Source organism: Cricetulus griseus, chromosome X (genome assembly GCF_003668045.3).
Source record: "Cricetulus griseus strain 17A/GY chromosome X, alternate assembly CriGri-PICRH-1.0, whole genome shotgun sequence".
Lineage (NCBI taxonomy): Eukaryota > Metazoa > Chordata > Mammalia > Rodentia > Cricetidae > Cricetulus > Cricetulus griseus.
Window position 1 is genome coordinate 76,648,575 of NC_048604.1, and position 19,361 is coordinate 76,667,935.

General features: G+C 50.3%; 1 protein-coding gene and 1 long non-coding RNA gene across 2 annotated transcripts; one reads left to right on the plus strand and one right to left on the minus strand.

The window, feature by feature from the left end:
• Positions 1 to 1,378: 1,378 nt before the first annotated feature.
• Positions 1,379 to 13,554, minus strand: Arx (aristaless related homeobox). Its single transcript, XM_027431905.2, is given in 6 exon segments — positions 1,379 to 2,576; positions 4,732 to 5,060; positions 7,752 to 7,797; positions 10,393 to 11,056; positions 11,059 to 11,274; positions 12,898 to 13,554. Coding segments are annotated over 6 exon segments (1,692 nt in total). The 5' UTR covers positions 13,094 to 13,554; the 3' UTR covers positions 1,379 to 2,335.
• Positions 13,555 to 17,596: 4,042 nt separating this feature from the next.
• On the plus strand, positions 17,597 to 18,561 carry LOC118239428. Its single transcript, XR_004771493.1, has 2 exons — positions 17,597 to 17,756; positions 17,941 to 18,561. It is a non-coding gene; the product is annotated as an uncharacterized LOC118239428 (long non-coding RNA).
• Positions 18,562 to 19,361: the final 800 nt, after the last annotated feature.

The following is a 19,361-nucleotide window of genomic DNA, read 5'->3' on the forward strand; positions in this document are numbered from 1 at the left end:
TGACCCAAGGACAGACAAAATCCAAGAAGCATCTGGGGCTGGTGACCTTCGTGGGCGCGCTCTCCGGGATTTTGGACAGGCGGGAACTCAGGACCACAGGGCCGCGTGGGCTTGCTTAGGGTGCAGCAGGCACCCCGAGGGCTGCCCGCCTTCCCAGACAGGCACGGATGCCCCAGGACTGTTGACCTCTGCTGGAGTCTGCACCTTCGCTAAGGCTGCCAAGGGATCCGGCTCCTCACCTCCTGCTAACGGGGCGCGCGCGACCGGCTTGGACCCAGAGACGCGCCCGCGCCCCCCGCGGCCGCCGGCGTCTTGGCGGGGCGGCGGTTCTCTCTGCTCCGTGAGCCGCCGTAGTCACGCCGCGCAGCCCCCCCCCCTTCCCGCCTGCCCCTCTCCCCAAAGGTCCGGCGCGCTAATTGCTGCAAATTGAAACTAATTAAGCTTCTCTTCCCTTTCCCATCACCCTGGGAGCATTGGCGAGACCCAGCCCCCGCGGGCGAGCTTCCACCGAGAGGTCACACTAAGGGGCGCGGGCAGGGTCCCGGAGAGGGGGGAGCTACGGTTCCTGCCGCGGGAGGGGTGAGCCCAGGGGGTGAAAGATGCCAAATCTGTTTGGGTCTCCGGGCGAAACCTGAACTGTTTGGATTTTTTTTTAATGTATACATTTCCCAATGTCTAGATAAGTGAAGTGATGACGCTTGTCGACTTAAGAAGATCTGCCACTCTGCCACTCGGATACCCGTAGCTGCCTTTCCATCTCTCTTTCCGCGTGTCTCTCTCTCTCTCTCTCTCTCTCTCTCTCTCTCTCTCTCTCTCTCTCTCTCTCTCTCTCTCTCTCTCACACACACACACACACACACACCGCTCCTCCCCCCTCCCTACTAGTGTTCCACCGAGCCCGCCCCCTCGGAAGCCAGTGCCTCCACTTCTTGCTCTAGCCACTACCTGTCATCTCGGACTGCACCCTTCCTTGCTACGTGGCACTTTCCACGAACAGCTTGCTTTTCCAACCAAGACTCCGCTTGCTTCAAATTTCTCTTTTCACGGTTGTCAGCAACACCTACTATACACCCACCTACCATGGAACCCACCCCCACAATCTCCCTAGCCCAGGATCCTCAGCACCAACTGCATCTGAACTCTGACTGTGATGCTCTTGGAAAGCACCAGTGTGGTCTCCTTTTGAGTATCACTTTCAAACCAGGAGCTTCCACCTGGAAGATGCACACGCATATAAACTCAAGAGATGCTGCAGCAGCAGAGCCCACCGTTGGTCTTGGTGGGGGTGGGGGTAAGGGCTTGTACTGTCCCTCAGGGTCTCCATAGAGCATTCACACTTCCTTTTGTTAAACATATATTTTTTTTTTATTTTGAGCGTGACACTTCTCCACTAGATAGCAAGGAAAAGTGATAACGATTACACATTACACAAAAGTACTGTACCATTGCCTTTATCTTGAAGGTTTCCAAAGCCTCTACAGTTAATAAGTTAAATAAAGGGCTTGAGTACATAAATATTTGTCTAGGAACCCTACCGTATCTACAACACAGTAAGAGCTACAGGAGGACAAACTTTTACCATACCACGCTGAGTGCAATTGCGTTATAACATTTCAAATATACAAAGCTCTGTTCTTTTTTTAATAACAATGGTATGTACAGAATCAATAATCACAGTTTGGTGACTTCAACAGTCCATATTCTAGCAGAGTATTTCCCTTTGGTTTGATATAAAAACCTTGGTTGGTGTATGATAAAGAAGAGAACAAGAACGAGACGCCCCTTTCCTTTAAGTGCACTGTTAGCTATTTTACAGATTCGCATTTGCTTCCCTTGCCCTGGCATCTAGCCGGGCCTGCGCTGAAATTAACTTAGAGCGCCAAAATGCTATTCAAAAGAAAGCTAAGTGGGATATCCGGAAGAAGAGAAGGTTGGGCTTTTAATTTTTTAAACTTCAATACTAGGCATCTTGGAGAGAAACCCTCTCCGTTTATTTCAGTAAGGTAAAAATGGGAGAGTGGACGTTCGAGTTGGAGCAACATTGGCAGTGGCAGGGGTAGGGGCAGGAGCAGAGGCAGGGGCAGGGACAGGGACAGGGGCAGGGGCAGGGACAGGGGCAGGGGCAGGGGCAGGTGGACAGCCAGCGGAAGAGGTGCCACGTCCTTTAGCGCCAGAAGCTGCCTTGTCAGCGTCCAGGCTGCTGCGAAGGCGGCTGTGCTCTGTCTGTGCCATCTTGGGAGTGTGCTGGTCCTCTGTTTCCATTTGGTCTTGAGTGATGCTGAGTGAGGTGACCTTTCGGGACGCGCCCAAGGGGTGCGAAAGTGGAGGGCAGCCTTTAGCACACCTCCTTGCCCGTGCTGGTGCCCGGCAGGATGTTGAGCTGCGTGAGCTGCGCGGCATGCTCCTTGGCCTTGAGCCTCAGAGCAGCTATGCTGGATGCGCGTCTGTCTGCAGCGGCAGTGGCCGGGTCGGCCAGCGCTCCCGAGGCCACTGCGCCCTCCACCGCGGGTGTGGGCTGTCTCAGGAGCGCAGCCGCGGTCGACGCGCTGGTCAGGGGGGCCATGGTGGAAAAGAGCCTGTGGGGAGAGCAAACAGCGCGGTCACGGCCTCATGAGCTGAGTGCAGCTTCCCGGGGCAGCGACTCCCGCCACCTCTCACCCGGGGCGAGGGTAGAGGAGCAAGGAGCAGCTGGGGGAATCCGGGCCCCTAGTGGAGCTCCAGATGGGACTAGGCAGAGCTTAAACTGCGGTAGGCTGGTGGTTTTGCCCGAGCCGAGAACCCCCCAGGAAAAGAAAGCTCAAAGGATCAGACATCCCTGGAGGACGAATTCAGAGGGAGGCCCCGCAGCCCAAATCAAGAGGCCTCAGTGCGTGGATTCCGGGCTTTCAGTTAAGAAAGTCTGTGTTCCAAGATCAGTTCCTGGAGTGATGCTGGTAGGAGAGCAAGTGGTGGAAGACCGGAGAGACAAAAGAAAAAAAAAAAATACCGAGAAGGAAAAGCTAATGCGGGAGGGGTGCAGAAAGAAGGCTAGAAACTGCCCTAGACCCACTCTGCAAACTCCCTGGGGCTCCAGAGTGCGAGCCTCCTTTTGCCCAGAAAAGTGCTGGCTTGCAGAACCACCCTCTGGCGCTCAGCTAAACTGCCAGCGCCGTCGGGGTTGCTGGGCGCCTGCCTGTTGATTTCCACTCCCCAGGCACCTTGGACCTGCCGGATGCCCCGCAGCCCCGTACCAAGACACACATTACCCACAGACTTCCTGGAACCCCAGATACCTTCCCCAGATAGCTTCCAAGCTTGGGAGCCCCTTACACCACTCAAGCCAATGCCTTAAACTGGAACCAGTGCCAGTGTCTGAGCCACCGCCTCCGGGTGGCACCGGGATTACTCTGCGCGCGGGGATTACTCTCAATCCTTCCTCAAACACCCTTGACCTGCAGCTGAGGCCGAGCGCCCCAGGCCCTCAACTCCACCAGTGCTGCAGGGAGTGTTTTTCCTACCACCTCCCCAAAGGCTCCTGCTCCAGACCCCCCAGGGGCCAATTCAGAATTTGCTCAATTAGAAATGAGCCCACCTGGGCTCTTGGAGCCACTGCTCCTCCTCCCCAACCCTCTCTTCACTCACCGTGCCAACCCCGCCAACCCCACCTCCCCCTCCTTCCAACCTCGAGGAACCTCCGGTGTTTCAGCAGGGGTTCGCCTGGTTTTACTAACAGACTTTTGTTGTCGGAGGCGGGGAAAGCAGGAAGGAGACACAGGACTTTACTTTTTTTCCAGAAGGAAATGATAATGGGTGACCTGGAGGGGGCGTAACAAGCCCTGGTTCCTTTAGGTAAACTGAGTCACCCCCACGTAACCGCACTTCAAGGCGGCAATCGCTAGGTATTTTCGTGGTTTGGGACATTAATTTTGTCTCAAGTCCTACTTTCAGTTTTCTCGAGGATAATTTTTTTGTTAAGTGGCTGCGCAGCTGGATGATTCTATTATTTCTTTGTTCCCCTAAAGAGAGATATTGAAGCTGCATTCAGTTTTATTTTCACTGCACTTTCCAACTTAATACACCCCTCGTTTGTTTCTTTGTCTGTGTGATTATACAGATTTTTTTATTTCATCAATGTTCATTTAAAGAAAGGGAGTTATATACGATGAGATGGCTCTTTTATTTCGTTGTCTTCTGCCGCTGTCGGGGTTGGGGTTTGCACATATTGGGGTACTGTTGGTATAAGGTCATATAAGTGAGAAGGAACACAAAGGGGGGCAGTTCTGTGCACTTGAAGGGCCTCCTGGCTCCTGGGCTCCTGTAGGGGACCCCAAGTGTGTCCCTCACACTGCCAGGCTCCGTGGCATGCAGAAGGACCTTTACAACACTAGAAAGGCCCCCTGGCTCTGTAGCCTATTCCTGTTCGCTCAGACCGCCCATAGAGAAGGGGTACCTCCAAACCATACTTTTGTACAGCTTTCACGAACACATCTGCTTGTCACTGCTGTTACTGTTAATTGCTTTCCCCTTTCCTACTTACTTCTAGCTCCTTCTCTTCAAGACCTACTTTTCTTTATAAGTCAAAGTTAAAGAGTATTTTGTTTGATTAAAGTCGCTGAGGTTGGGTCAAATTAAAAAAAAAAGATGTGTATCATCCCCTCCAGCCTCCTCTTTGACCTCAGCATCTGCTTGTGTAGGAAACAGATGGACAAACGGACAGACGGGCAGACAGAGCCTCATAAGGCTGCAAGTTACCTGCCAAAGGCTGGGCTGATGAAGGCCGGGTGCCTGAACACCGCCGCTCCTAGGAAAGTGCTCAGGCCCAGCGGCGCCCCGCTGGGCGGCAGACTAGCTGAGCCTGGAGGCGGTGGTAGGCTCGGAAAGGCGGCTGCTGCGGCAGCAGCAGCAGCGGTCCAGGCCGAGTCAAGCGCAGGGTGGTGCGGAGGAAAAGGGCTGGCGTCCAGGTAGGGGCTGAGTGGATGGGTGGCCGAGAGAGGCCCGGGAAAGGGCAGCCCCGGGGGATGGGTCTGCGCGCCAGCCTTCTCTCTCTTGCGCCACTTGGCCCGACGGTTCTGGAACCACACCTGCAAAATGGAGAGAGGCCTGGTTGGCTTAGCTCTGGCTCACTCCTTCCCTGGACACCCTGGGCCTTCTCCTTCTCCTTTCATTGTCTCTGCACCCACCTTGGCCTTCTGTAATCTCTGGGTGAAAAGGGGTCCAGACTTTAATCCAGCAGAAACCAATGGACAAGCAAGCCCTTAAAAGTGGTGTCTATCTACCCTAGGCTCCCAAGATTCAGGAAAGTTAAAAAATGGGGACACCTAGGTTGCCCGATCCGGGCTGACTCTTCTTTGCAGAAAGACTTTATTTAGGTCACTTAAACCTCTCTGAACCTCAGTTTTCTAATCTGTAAAATGGGGACAATAACATTTTTCTCATAAGACTCTAATGAAAATGCATACAAGGCAGTAAATGAAAACACAGAGTGGTGACTATTGGGTATAGGCAGGCATCAAGCCATGAACCACACATCTGTTCTGCATATTCAAGATTTTCACATATTTCAGGTTTACCCAAGAGCACAGGCAATGTCTGCTCTCTATTGAAAAGCAAAGCAGGGAGCTCATTTATCTATTCTTTGCACTTCCTGACCAATAAGTGCACTGTATCGGGGTCTGGGATTTGGGTGGGCTTGGGAGAGAGTAGAGAACTGCTTCCAGTAAGTGGGAAACAGGTGTACATTTTAGAGGCCTAGCTGTTCATAAATGAAAGGGAGGTCCAAAACAAGCTCTCTTCGGGGGCTCTGTATGAGACATCACTGACTACTGGGAGAAAATGCAGGACCACCTGAGTACAGGAAATCAGAGGGCAGGGCTTGCTCCATCTTCAGCACACAGGGCCTTCATTGATTTTTTTTCTGGGGGAATGTGATTTCACTTGGTTCTTTAAATAAGATAGTTCCAGGCTTAGAGGAGGTTTCCAGCCTGAGGTATTTTCCTAATTGTTAATAAGAAGCACTTTGAACAGAGACCTTTACCTAAAACATGGCAGCCACCATCATCTAAAAATATGCCCCAAAGCATGAAATCATTTTTATGTGACCTGCTCATCACTCCCACAGCTCAGAAGCTATGTTCCTTCTCCTCAGAAGGCATTAATATTTTTAGAGCTGAGTTTGTGACTGCATATGAGTCTAAAAATTAAGAATGAACTCTAGGGCTATACAGAATTGTATTAAAATATAATGTGAATTGTCACAGAGGAACATCTTTTTTAAAAGTTAAAGACATTCGTCGGATCTTTCAAATTTCCAGCTTGGCTGGGGATGAGTTACAGTAGCAGCTAAGCTTGGGTGGACTTGTAGACAGTCATCCAGGACAAGAATAAAATCAAGAATCCAAACTGGCTGATACTTAAAGTCCTGGGAGAAGGGGGGCATAACATACAGCAGCCTTCAAATAATCGATGTGGGCATTATAGAAACCTCTAGATTGGAGACCCACTGGCTTGACAAAGTTAGACTGTAGTTCGATTAGGCTGGGCTGGTGGGCAGCTTTCTCACATCCAACCCGTCTAGACAAGAATATCCACCATTCCTTGATTGTAGGGAAAGGAATAAAGGAAGGGAAGTGGGGGCAGTGGAGGCAGAGGCGCCTTAAATAACATGGAATCCTTTCTAAAGCGAGATCTGCTGTCCCTTGGGCTCTCTGGCTCAACTGCAATTATCAAGATGTCCCCTGCAATTCCTCATTATTGAATTAATACCTCTGAGGCCCCCAAAGGTAAACGAAAGGACTCTGATAATTCATATTCACTTAATTACATCTTCTCCAGTGAATAGTGGGGAAAGGAGAAGGGGAGGGGCATTCTCTTTCTTTTAAAAAGTTATTTAACTTTCCCACGACTTGTTCCCCTGAGCTGAAAATGTGGAGTTGCTGTCACATCTCTGTTTGACAATGGAGAAATGTGTCAACAGAAAGGAGGGGACAAGCCTCATCATTAGCCCTCTAATGCAAGAAGCTGTTGTGTATTAAATGAGCCATATGGAATTTATTGTGCTTTATCAGCGCTTGATTTTGACTGTAAAGTGATTCACTCAGCTCCTAACCCGGGGACATCTGTTTTCTGTTGGCCATCGGGGCTGCCCAGTGTTGATCGTCTCTTTGGTTATGAGGCCTGGGTTCGGAAATGCACTCTGGTATGGGGCTGCAAACACCTTTAATAGCATTGCACTCACTCCCTATTAGATCAATGTGGGCTCATTGCTATAAAAAATGGGAAATCAAATAGCATTAGCCAGCTCCTTGTGCAGGGCGGAGGGGAAATCAAACAGCATTTTGCCTTCAAATGGCCCTGTTTGTTCTAGCACTAAGTGGGCTTTTATGAAGCCCGATTGGAGACTTAATCGCAGCCAAATACCTGCTTGGAGCTGAGCGGATTTGTCTAACAACCAAATCCATGCTCCATCCCATTATTTCAATCAGGAGAAGTCGGCTGGTGGATTGTTTTCTATAGGGGCCTTGGGTACCAGGTTTGGGTGGGGGGCTGCTGAACTGTGGTCTCGGGGACTAGAAAACCCCTGCTTTGATCCTGGACTACTTTAAGCTCCCAAACCCAGAAATCTCCTACTCCTTCCCAGTTTGCAGTTTGCTTTTGAAATGTCTTTTTGTGTATGAGTGCTTGGATCTACTTTTCAGATTAGGATCCTCTTCTTTTTATTGGAAGGGCAAACCCCCAACCCCACCCAGCCCCCTTCTTCCCTTCTTGGAGCTCACCTGGACTCGGGCCTCAGTCAGGTCCAGCCTCATTGCCAGCTCCTCCCTATAAGAAAGCAACATTCAGATAGGTCACAGTAGGCCCCAGCAGTCCCCTCTCAGTCACCTTCCCCTTCATGACAGCCTCTTCCAGTCCACACCCCAAGTACATGGGTTTGACCTCTAGGGTGCCTACTATTTGGTTGAAAACAGAAAAAAGCAGCATAGTGACAGATACAAAATATTATTCATTATATTCTATCATATAGTGTGACGGCATGGATTCTTGAGTCCATAACTCTTCAAACTTAGACAAATGAGTTTTCTCTCAATCTCTCTTAGGCTAGAGTAGGATGGGAAACACACACACACACACACACACACACACACACACACACACACACACACACAGTGCTCATGCCCTGTTTAATCCAAATTCTAAATGGGAGAAGAGCTCAGCAATCCGCCACAATTTTTGTTTTCTGCCCTCTTGGCTTTGTTTTGCCTTCTTTTAAAAAAAAAAATCCCCCTTCTTTTCTTGCCCCTCTTTCCAGCTCAGTCTTTCCTCCGTCTCCCCTCCCCCCTTCTACCCTCCCTTACCCTCTTAGGTCACACTCCCCATTACCCTCTGGAGATATGTTAAGCTTGTTAAGAGTTCAGTGGGGTAATTTTTCGATTAAACAAAATTCTGCGCACCTCCTGACTCCAGTGCCCACTACAAACCCTGCCCATCTCAGGGGAAGTCAATTTAGCTGAAACCCTACCCCGTTATTGCAGTTATTACTGCGACAATTAAGGCAAATAGGAAACCATTAAGATGCTGTAAAACGGCTTACGACCTGTTTACCGAAAATATGAGCGCGCCGAGAATAATTGGCTCTCTGCTCCCCAATATGAAAGAGCGGGGCTGCCTAAGCCTGGGCCTGGGTCTGCGCTGCCCGCAGGATCGGGTCAGCCACTGAAACTTCCTCAGCACCAGAAAAAAATCACTTCACTAAACACCTTTCCTTGGACACTCGTTCCACCCACCCCCTCCCCTTCTCAGAGAGCACCAGCAAATCTAAAACTCCACTCTAGCCTGGCTAGGCTATATAGCCCAGAAGCTAGGCCCGCTGAGCTGGAAAGAGATGGGGGTGGGGCGATGAAGAGGAATTGCCCAGGTCTTGTACTTTTGTCTCCCCGACCAGCTAAAAGGGGCGAACTTGGATGCTAAGCGACACGGTCTCTCTTTTTTCCTTTTTAAGTAAAAAGAAAATCAAATAAAAGCCAGTGGTTCAGTTAGCTATTTGATAGTACACGCTGGCTGACTTTGAGTTTTATTTCAGTCTTCAAAAACAAGGGAACAAGTGACAGACACTGAGGAGGACCAAGTTTCAGTGCCCTTGCCTATATTAAATTTACTTTTTGGTTGCTTCTGGCCACAAGAGTTTGGCAACTGCCAGACCAACTATGTTTTGGAGTTGGCTCAGGCCTTGAGTCTGAGCTGAGATTTCTCTGGTTCAAAAGGACAGGCAGCTTTCCCCGTCGAAAATACACATTGAAAAGCTGCACACGTCTCCTGCGAAGGAGCTGCCGGGTTAGGGGAGCGCGAGCCAGGCACTCACAGGTCTCATTCTCAATTCTCACTGGGGGACCGGCCTCTTTCTTCTCACATTTGCCCCCAGTCCTGGCTCCTAGTCCGAGCCAAAATCTTGGACTTGGGGGTAGGAAAGGCTACAAGCCTGCTGGTACCCCCAGGTAGGTTGAATAAGCAGGAGCTCCGAAGCTCAGCGAGACCACTGGTCCAAGTTTCTCAGATTGGAAAGTGTAGTGGACATTAGTCCATGAGACACAGTCTTGTCCCCACCCCCACCTCAACTGCTTGGTTCAGTGGCTGTCCCGTTTCCAGAAATCCTGGTCTACCCCATCAACCCGTTTACAGTAAAGTCATGCTAGGTGTAGTGGAGACAGGGGAAGAATCTGGCTGGTGCCCTTCTGGTGTACAAACACCAAACACTGCTTAGTTCAACTTCTTTGGTTGTTTCAGGAGTCCCCAAGTGACACAAACTCCGATCTTTTTAAAGGTCTTCCTTCTCCGAACGCAAGGGCTCCAGTTTTCCTGAGAACAATGTAACTGATACCCACGACTGCTGGGCCACCGGGCGAGGGTTGAAGGCCCACACAGTACATGGGTCAAAAATAGCGCCTGCTCTCCTATCAAAAGGGGGGACTTTGGGCAGTGCTTCTTGTACCTAGCCAGGATCTGGCTCCAGCCTCAGTACTGGGAGCAGTCGTGTGCCTGCCCAACGTGGCTGCTTTGGGTGCTCTTTGGAGAGGCTGTTTGACTCTAAAACTTGTCATTTGGAAACAAAGCCAAAGGGCTTTGGGACAGAAAGAAACCACACCAACTGAAACTTAAAGCCCGTGTGGTGTGGTGTGGTGTGTGTGTGTGTGTGTGTGTGTGTGTGTGTGTGGTGTGTGTGTGTGTGTGTGTGTGTGTGTGTTGTGTGTGTGTGTGTGTGTGTGTGTCTGTGTGTGTGTGTGTGTGTGTGTGTTTTGTGTTGGGGCAGTATTGGGGAGCCAAAGGATCACATTTGGCCAAGCATCACCCGGGTCTCTGGTTCTATTCCGCTCATGGGCCCTTCAGCTGGTGCTGTGGGCAGCGACCACCTGGGCAACATACCTGGTGAAGACGTCCGGGTAGTGCGTCTTCTGGAAGGCCCGCTCCAGTTCCTCCAGCTGGTAGCTGGTGAACGTGGTGCGGTAGCGCCTCTGTTTGCGCTTCAGTAGCCCCTCCTCTGAGTCGCTGCCCGCCGACAGGCACACGCTGTCCTCGCCGTCCTTGCCCTCGGCGTCCTCCGGGTGCAGCAACAGCTCTTCCTTGGGCGACAGCTCTCCGCCCTCGGTGGCCACGGCGGCGGAGGCCACAGCGGCGGCGGCAGCCACTGTGCCGGTGGCGGCCACAGAGCAGCGCCTGGGCTCCTTGAGCAGCGCACGGGCATCATCCTCCAGCAACTCCTCCTCGTCGTCTTCCAGCAGCTCCTCTTCCTCATCTTCATCCTCTTCGTCCTCTAACAGCTCCTCCTCGTCGTCCTCGGTGCCCGTGCCACCACTCACCGCCGGGGCACTGCTGGGTCCGCTGGCGGCGCCCAGGCGCTCCTCGGAGTGAGCGACGCCCCCCGGGCCACCCAGCTCGTCCAGCGCGGGCGGCGGTGGCACGAAGGGCGCCCCATTCTCGCGGTAGGACTTGCTGCGGCTGATGCTCACCTGCGGTGCCTGGCTGATCTTGAGCGTGTCCCAGGCGGCGGCGGCAGCGGCGGCCACGGCCCCGGCGCTGTCTGGACGCTCCCTGGCCGCGCTGCTGGCGGTGGCGGTGGAGGTACCTCTCCACGAGGACCTGCGGTGCCAGTGGCCGTGGCTGCAGCTGCCGCCGCCGCTGCCGCCGCCGCCGCCGCTGCCGCGGCGCCCTGGAGGAGGCGGCCCCCACCCGGGCCGTACAGGCGCCGCAGCTTGGGTGGCAGGTGCAGCTCAGCCTCGAACTGGGCGCTGCTGCCCTTGGGAGAGCCTGCAGGCAAGAAGAGTGGTCAGCGCGCTAGCCCGACCATCTTTTCCCCCCTGCCTGCCTTGCAGCTGTTGGGAGCCGGCCTGCCTTGCAGCCTTTGTGCCCCTACCCTCGGGCTCAGCTCCTCTTCCTTGCACACTTGCCATGCTTCCTTCTTTCTTTTTCTACTCTTGTGTCCCAGTCTCCCTTTTACCTTCCTTCCTTCTTTCCTTTCTCATCCAGCCCTTTACTTCCTTTTTTTCTTTCTCATACCTACTCCGTTCGTGTCCCCTTTCCTTTCTTTCCTTCTTTTTCTACTTTCTCCCCACTCCGTTCCCTTTCTCATCTCTTTTCTGTACTCTCCTTTCTGTTTCTTTTCCTCCCATGAGTCCACTTCTATCTTATTTCATTCCTTTCTCTTTTTTTTTTTCTTCTCCCTCTTTTGGGGTGGGGCGAATTTTTTAAAAAAATCGAACAACTTAAATCACCACCACTCTAAAAACTTTGAGCTCGAACTCAGCCAGCTGTTCTGTCACAGGGGCCCCAGGCTAACAAGAGGGGCTTTGCCCCGCGGGCGACCCCTGCGGGGCGAAACCGCCTGGGCCCTTCAGCCCTGAACACTCGCCATGGCCCAAAGGCCCACAGCGGCAGGAGGCAGGGATTTCTTGCTCAAAAGGGCAAAGAAAAAAATTCTCCTGGAGAAAATGTGTTAAGAACTGCCTGGAGTGGGGACAGGGGTGGGGTGCAACAGGCACAGGCCGGCTCCTTCCCTTGGAGGAAGCGCCTGGCACAGGTGCCCTTGTAGGCTAAAAAAAGAAAAGGAAAAAGTCAGTTTTATTTTAGAGGGCTTATTCTCAGCCTTTCGCTCCAGTCTTCCAAATGGTGTTGCTGCTGGATCACTGGTTTTGGATTTAAAAGACACCAACACTTCTTTGCCTGCAACACTTCCGCATCCAGCTCAAGGCGAAACTATAAGAGGTTCGGAGGACCAAATGACACTTGTTCTGGATTTTTTAATTTCAGAAAATAAAACACTTTAAACATCTCAACTCTTAAAAAAAAAAGCACAGCAGAGAAAAGTAGCACCCAGAAGCCACACATTTCATACATTTCAGATACAGTAAGTTGCGTTTAGGGAACCTGAGGAAATATTTTCTAAAACACTTGCATTTAAATGTCACCAATAATGTACACTTAAAAACTAAAAAGAAACGCAGACCATTACATATAAAGAAATCTTCCGAAAGAAAAAGGCTAGAAAGTTCACCTTGCATGAACCACCATGGCCGGCCGCTACCACCGCCATGCCTTAGCTTTGGGGTTTCTTGTCCTTATCAAGAGCAGCTGCTGTTTCGGACCTGTCAGAGCTATTCAGGGTACACCCAAGGCCAACCAAAAGAGACTTTTAAACGACTAACACGGAGCATCTAAGAGTTCCACCCCGCAAGTGAAGCTGGGCCTCTCTGCCTTTTCTGAAAGGGGAGGTAGAGACAGTTCCTTTCTCTAAGGCCCCAGAAGCCAGAGTTGTTCCCTCTCTTTCCTATGTCTCCAAAAACTGACAACCCCCAGGCTCCTGGTCCCCAAATAGCAGACATTCAAATCAATGCCCAATGTCCTTTTGTAGGTGCCTGACCGGCACAACCTTACCTTGCATGGCTTTTTCTTGGTCAGCGCGGCTGGCCAGCGGGGCAGGCAAGCTCTGCGCGGCTCCCAGAAGCCTCATTTTGCATGGGCTTCTCCGACCCAGGATGCTGTCGATGCAGTAGGACGAGAGCAAAGTTGGAGACTTACTCTTGCACTCGGGCCTCTCGGAGCAGCCCTCTTCCTGGTACTGATTGCTCATGGCTGGAGCTTTTCCTTGGGCTCAGAGAGCGGACCTCTGGCTGCCTTTCCTGGCGGGTGGGATGAAAGAGTGTGCGCTGGGGGTGGTTAGGGTGTCTGATTATAACAGGTATTACTGAGATCTTTGTTCCTCTCTGTCTCTCTCGGTTGCGGGCCGCGGACTCTCACCCTGGCCTCAGCCGGAGCTCGTCCTCTCTGCGCTCAGGACAAGCGGTTACAAGTGTAGTGAGCTGCGGGCGCAGAGCTCTGGAGTCTCTCTGCTCCACGTGCTGAGAGGAGCGCTCTGATTGGCTCTCGATAGAGGCCGGGCTGCGTCGGCCTGCCGGCACAGCGCAAAAACCGAACTGGATTCTGGAGGGGCCAGAGAGGGTGGGGGCAGGGGAATAGCAGCTGCTGGCACGCACCAGAGCCAATTTTTCTTTCTTTCTTTCTTTCTTCCTTCCTTCCTTCCTTCCTTCCTTCCTTCCTTCCTTCCTTCCTTCCTTCCTTCCTTCCTTCCTTCCTTCCTCCTCCCCCCTCCCTCCTCTCTCTCTCTCTCTCTCTCTCTCTCTCTCTCTCCAACTTTCAAAGTTTTCCATCGCTTTCTTTTAAGGATTGCTCCTAGCTCTAGTTCATTCGGGCGCTAGGCTTGTGGGTGCCACTTGGGCTTTAGACTCCCCTTCCACCATCCAGAGAGCCTAGGTCCCTGGAGATGAAGCTGAAAGGCTCAAGTTGAGATAGACCTGGCACTTTTCAAAACCGACTTTGTCCTCCTAGGACAGCGTCTTGACCTCAGTGCTGTTCAGTCACCATCCTCTCTAGGACAAATGGGCCTCCAACGTGCCAGGCGGAAACATCTGCTGTCTGAGCGTTTGGTTTTCTCTTGTGGCTCAGAGCCTAGAGCTATTTGTCTTCATCCAGAGTCTATCTGTTGCTCTCTTGTTAATATCGGTTCTCAACATTCTCTGTCTCCGTTTTTAACTCTGGAATGAGAAAAAGGCCTTTAAACACAGAGGGCTCTGCCAAAGGCGCACAGCCTTCCCTGGAGTATCCAGAGAGGCAAAAGGGACTGCCGAGTATGAGTCCAAGCCTCCCAGAGAGGTGACTGGGGAAGAGACTGAGAAAGTCCCTTTTTCTCTTCTGAGGTTTTTCTGTCTTCCCTGCTTCCCTAAATTCATCTCTGTTAGGCTGTCACCATCTGGCTTTTCATCTTTGAGCAGCGCCTGGCGTGTGAAACCCCCTGCACTGAAGGAGTGTGGTTGTCAGTTCCCTAGGATAGAAAGGACCCATATTCACCTTGAACCAAGTCGAAATGCCTAAAAATTTTGAATTTTGTGACTGCCTCCCATTATCAAAAGTGAGGGAGGAGAGCCTTAAGGGGAGACAGTTTCTTCCCAAACAGCTCCCAGCATTGGTCACGCAGGGAGTCTACACCCAACCATGATTAAAATTGGGTCGATCCCAGAGAGGAGCCAGCACAGACACCTTCCCTGACTAGGTGCAGGTTTCAAGGGACAGCCAGGGCCTTGACATTGGCGGGGCTGAGGTGAGCGAGGTGGGCGAGAGGTCGGGGAAGAGGAATCCATGCCAGGTTTTCCTCTCTCAGTCCCTTCAATGTGTCAAAGAGAAAACGTTTTACAAAGGATTATACTTGAATCACTTACAGTCAGTATTTAAAAATACAAGAATACCTAACTGGGATTTTTTCCCTAGCCATAAACATCTGCATAACTCTTGGATACTAGTGGGTGGGTGGCAGATAGATGGGGCTGGCTTGGCAGGAGTCCTCAACACAACTTGAGGTGGTAAAGTGTTGGGAACAGACACATTAATACTACTAATACTAAATCCACACTACTAGTAGTAGTAGTAAAAAGGAGCGAAAAAGATTTGTCTCTGTCCCTCCATGTCTCGATCTCTCCGGTATTTTCGTTGGCTTCTCAAAACACTCTAATGGGGGTGGGGTGGTCAGAACAGAGAAGAGACTGCAAGTTACCTTGACATTTGGTTTTCTTTTATGCCTTCTCTGAGATCCCAAGGTATCTGGAATAGGGGTTCTGTTTGCATCCTCACCTTTTGGTGTTTTGTTTTGTTTTATTTTAAAATGTGTTTTCATCTGGCTTTAAGCATAATGTTATGCTTGCTAACCGCTCCTGTCCCCCTTCCTGGTTCTTTTAGTTAGCCCCAGGGTCTCAGGGCAGCCCAGAGACATAATGACGCCTAGGTTTCCCCGAGGCTCCAGCCAAAGGCCCTTGCCTGCGTCCCTGCAGCTGATGGCTGGGGGGTGGGGGAATGGATACAGAGTCACTTTTCCCTCCCTGCGGGTCCCGCTTCGGAAATCTGTAAGACCTGGCTGTCGGTGGCTCTGTGGCTTCAGAGTGGACTCCGCACACGCAGGGAGTGGGATGAAAATAAATCCAATAAAGATCGTGTTAAATAAAAAGGGTCACAAATGTACAAATCATTTCTGAACGCCCTAAGGGGTTTCAGACTCTGGGTGGAAGACTTCTTTGCCTCCATCCCCTCCCCCCCCCCTGCAGCTGTTCTTCTTTTAAAAGAAGTCGGACTTTCTGATGGGGGTGTATTCTAATTTTAATCACCCACTGTAAAGAGGGAGGTTAACATAGAATTTCTGATTCTGACTTAATGATCCTTGGAATTAAATCTAATTCTATTAATGGAATATAAAGAAGGTTTTTTAAGACCTGTGTGAAAACTCTAGTGTTCTTTGTTCTGTTTTTTTTTTATTTTTAATATTTCCTAATCAGTCTTCCCAAGCGAAGGAGGCACATCTCTCCAACTTTGGGAGGAGGGGCTGAACTACTTTTCTCTACACTTAGCGACCCTGAGGTTTGTCACAATTGAATACCCAACTTCAGAATCTACAACCGATTCCATTTCCCACAGATTAATTAGGAAAAAAAAAATGACAGGAAACTTTCCTAAGGCGCTGGATGGGGTGGCAAAGTCTAATAGTGCCTCCGCAGAATCTAGTTCGAATGTGGGCTTAAAATGTGCTATCCTTATGTCAGTTTTAGAAAATGAAATGTTGCTTCTAATATCTAGGAAGAATTTAATCCATGCGTTGAGCACACAGCCTTTTAGAAATTTGACTGTGGACTATGAATAAAGGGGCGTATAGTTTACTATTCACTCTGCCAGCAAAATGATACTTCTCTCTTTTTTTTCACCCCACTTTTACACTTCCTTTACCCACTAATAAAAAGTAATTTCATTTTAGTGGTAACTTAGAAAAAAAGTCTTTGTATGTTTCTAGTAACCACTCCTGGCTTTTAATCTCTGGGGTCTGGTCTGCTGGTTTGGTTTTCCCAAGCTACTTGAAAAACAACATTTTCTGGCTCATCTGTTTTTAAACTCCACCACTAAAATAAAAATGATAATAATGACTGGAAGCGAGAGTCAGACATGTTCAGATCTGTTGTTTATGATGAAAAATGGGGTTTGTCCCCACAACTGGAGGAGGTGAATGGAAGAGACCCCTTTCTTTCTGTGGCAAGAGAGCTAATTCTACATTGTAGTTTCAAAATTATATTTTCAAGAAATCCATGATAAGGGGGTGGCAGTTAGATGTCTTTATGGGGGGGGATGTTTGGAGGAGAGTTCACCTCACACACTTTACATTTGATATGTTTTCATTTATTGTGCAATATACACATAGATAAATAAAGCTGTAATGGGCTTCCAGTAGCACCGGATGGCTCAGGTCCCCTTAAATTATGCTCAACCTCTTCAAAACATATATTTAAACAATAGAAATAAACTTCATTGGAGTCTGTCGACCAATTTGGAAGCCATTGGAAGGGAAGACAATAAGTCCTGATTACACGCAAGGATTCTCTGTGATGTGTTATCCCCTTTGCCAAGTCATTTTGCTGCTTTATTTATTTAATTTCTTCTTCCTTTTTTTTTTTAACAAACTTTCATTCATTTATGGTCTTCCGCAACCTGCTAATTTAACACTGGAGCGCGTTATTGCAGTGTTAGGAGGAGAGAAAGAGGGAGAGAAAACAACAATACTGCAATGATCCAAATGATACAGTAGAATTATAGCAATTATAGTTCTACTTGTGGAAGAAAACCTTGCTGAGATCAAGCAAACAAACTGAAGCCTTGTGAGGATAACAAGCCTCACGATTGACAGCCGGTGCTGGGAAGAGCCGGAGGGCACAAACAGAAATATTTGCCTCCCCAACCCCCCTTAACTCCAACCAGTAAAGGTTAACCTTCTCAAAAGCTGCTTTCACAGTCTTATCCACTTCTGACTATGCATTTTATGCACAAATCGAGGTTTTTCCTCCTGGAAGTCTGGTAATAGGAGGAAATGTGACATAATCTGCTTGCCTAGAACTTGCCCTCACCTTCTCTGTCCCCCCACCACGCACACCAGTTTACCCTTCACTTCCTACCCTTGCTTCAGTTCTCCCCAGGCTGCTGAGCTCCCTCTGTGGATCCGGTTTGTTGATGTGATTTCAAAGGAGCAGCCCTAGAGAAGTCCAAAGGTACTAGTAACTTGGATTCCCTAGGAAGACACATTCGCGTTTGCCTCCCCCTTGCCTGTGTCCTCCGCCTGAGCTGTGGTTTTCCCCCATTAGGGCTCAGCCGGGAGAGCTTTTTTCCCGCCCCTGTTTTGGAAGCGGCTCGTGGATCTCGACCGAGCCCTCAAGGTATGGACTTGTGGGTGTGATTACTGATAGGATAACCCCTATTTGTAAACTTCGCCACTCTGTTACCCCATCAGCAGCAGGAGAGGGGGTGAAGGAGTGAGAACTAGAGAGAAAACCGACAACCCCCCCCCCTCACACAACCCCCTCCACGCAGGCAGGCGGCCACCGAGTCTTTTTCCTCCAGGTTTGATCCCAATACAAAGCTGGGCAAGGAGGTCGGTGCTTCAAGTCTGTGCTCAGAGTGCAGGGCGTGCTTCCCTCCCACCAGTGAGAAGCAAATGGCTGGATTGTGGGCTCCTCACCCCGAGTCCCTTGGCAGGAGGATCCCATCTGCTGCTCCTCTTCCCCCACCCAGGTTTCCAAATCCCAGAGGGAAACTTCTCAGCCCCCTAATCGCCGCCATCTGCTTTCTTCTTTCCATCGCCAACCGGACCTCAGGACCCCGGGTGTGCGTCCAGGGTGGAGGGGTCCCCAGCAGAGAGGTAGGAGGGCATGGGGTGGAGCGCCAGAGGAGGACTCAACTCAAGCGTCTGTCCTGAGGCCTGAGGGACCCCCAGCTGTCCGGGTCCCGCCACTCAGCACCCCTCACCCACCAGCAAGCAGCACCCTGGTCGGGCTCCGCTCAGAGCCACAGCCAGAGTGCGCCCCCTAGCGGGGCCTTCGGGTGGGCCGAGCCCTTCAGGTTCAGCCTCTAGGAACTGAAGTTGGCAGATCCAAGTGATCCTGCAGGCATGAATGGAAGAAAGAAAACAAAAGCCTTGCGAACATTTCCAAGTGTTCAATAAAAGACCCATCTGTACCTTTTTTCTTCAGTGTGTTCGTGCTTAATGTCCCCCCGTGAGTGCGAGAGGGGAGATAATTCATGGATGGATTCTTGCTGGCCTACCTCACGAAACAGTGGACCTAGAAGGGAAGTAATTGGGGGGTGGGGCCAAGGCAAGCTTGCAGAGATGCAACACTCAGAGGATATCTGAATCTGCCATCTTCAGAGTTTTCCTGGGGGCCTGGGGGCCTGTGCATTCTCAGGATTCCTCAGACCTAGAGAAGTATCATCTGAAGGTCCCTTATCTGTCTGTCTGAGACTTCTTTCATGTGAAACAGATCTCTGTGGTAGCCTGGTGATACTATAGCTCTATGGTGGTTTTCCATCATCTGACTCTAGAATTCTCTCTCTCTCTCTCTCTCTCTCTCTCTCTCTCTCTCTCTCTCTCTCTCTCTCATGATTTCATGTCTTCTGTCTCTGATTCCATCACTTTATGGTCACCCTATCATCCTGAGGGAAGCTGACCACCTCTCTGAAACTTCCCACATCCTGTCCTAGGCTAGCTAGCTCAAGCGTTTGCATCCCCTGGTTCCACTACTCATAAATCACCCACTCCCCCTTGGTCTGACCAGAAAAGAAAAATCCAAGGCTGTTGTCTAGTTCCCTTTGATTTGCTCAACCTGGAAATGATTGCATTTTCCCCGAAATGCTTAGAATCGCTGAAAAAGTTACTGATGAAAAATTGTTTTTTACAAAGGGGGAAAAATTCCCTGTTCGAATTGATTCATAACTTTTATTTCTTTCACAAAGAAATGTGTTAATCCTAAATCATCAATCAGAGA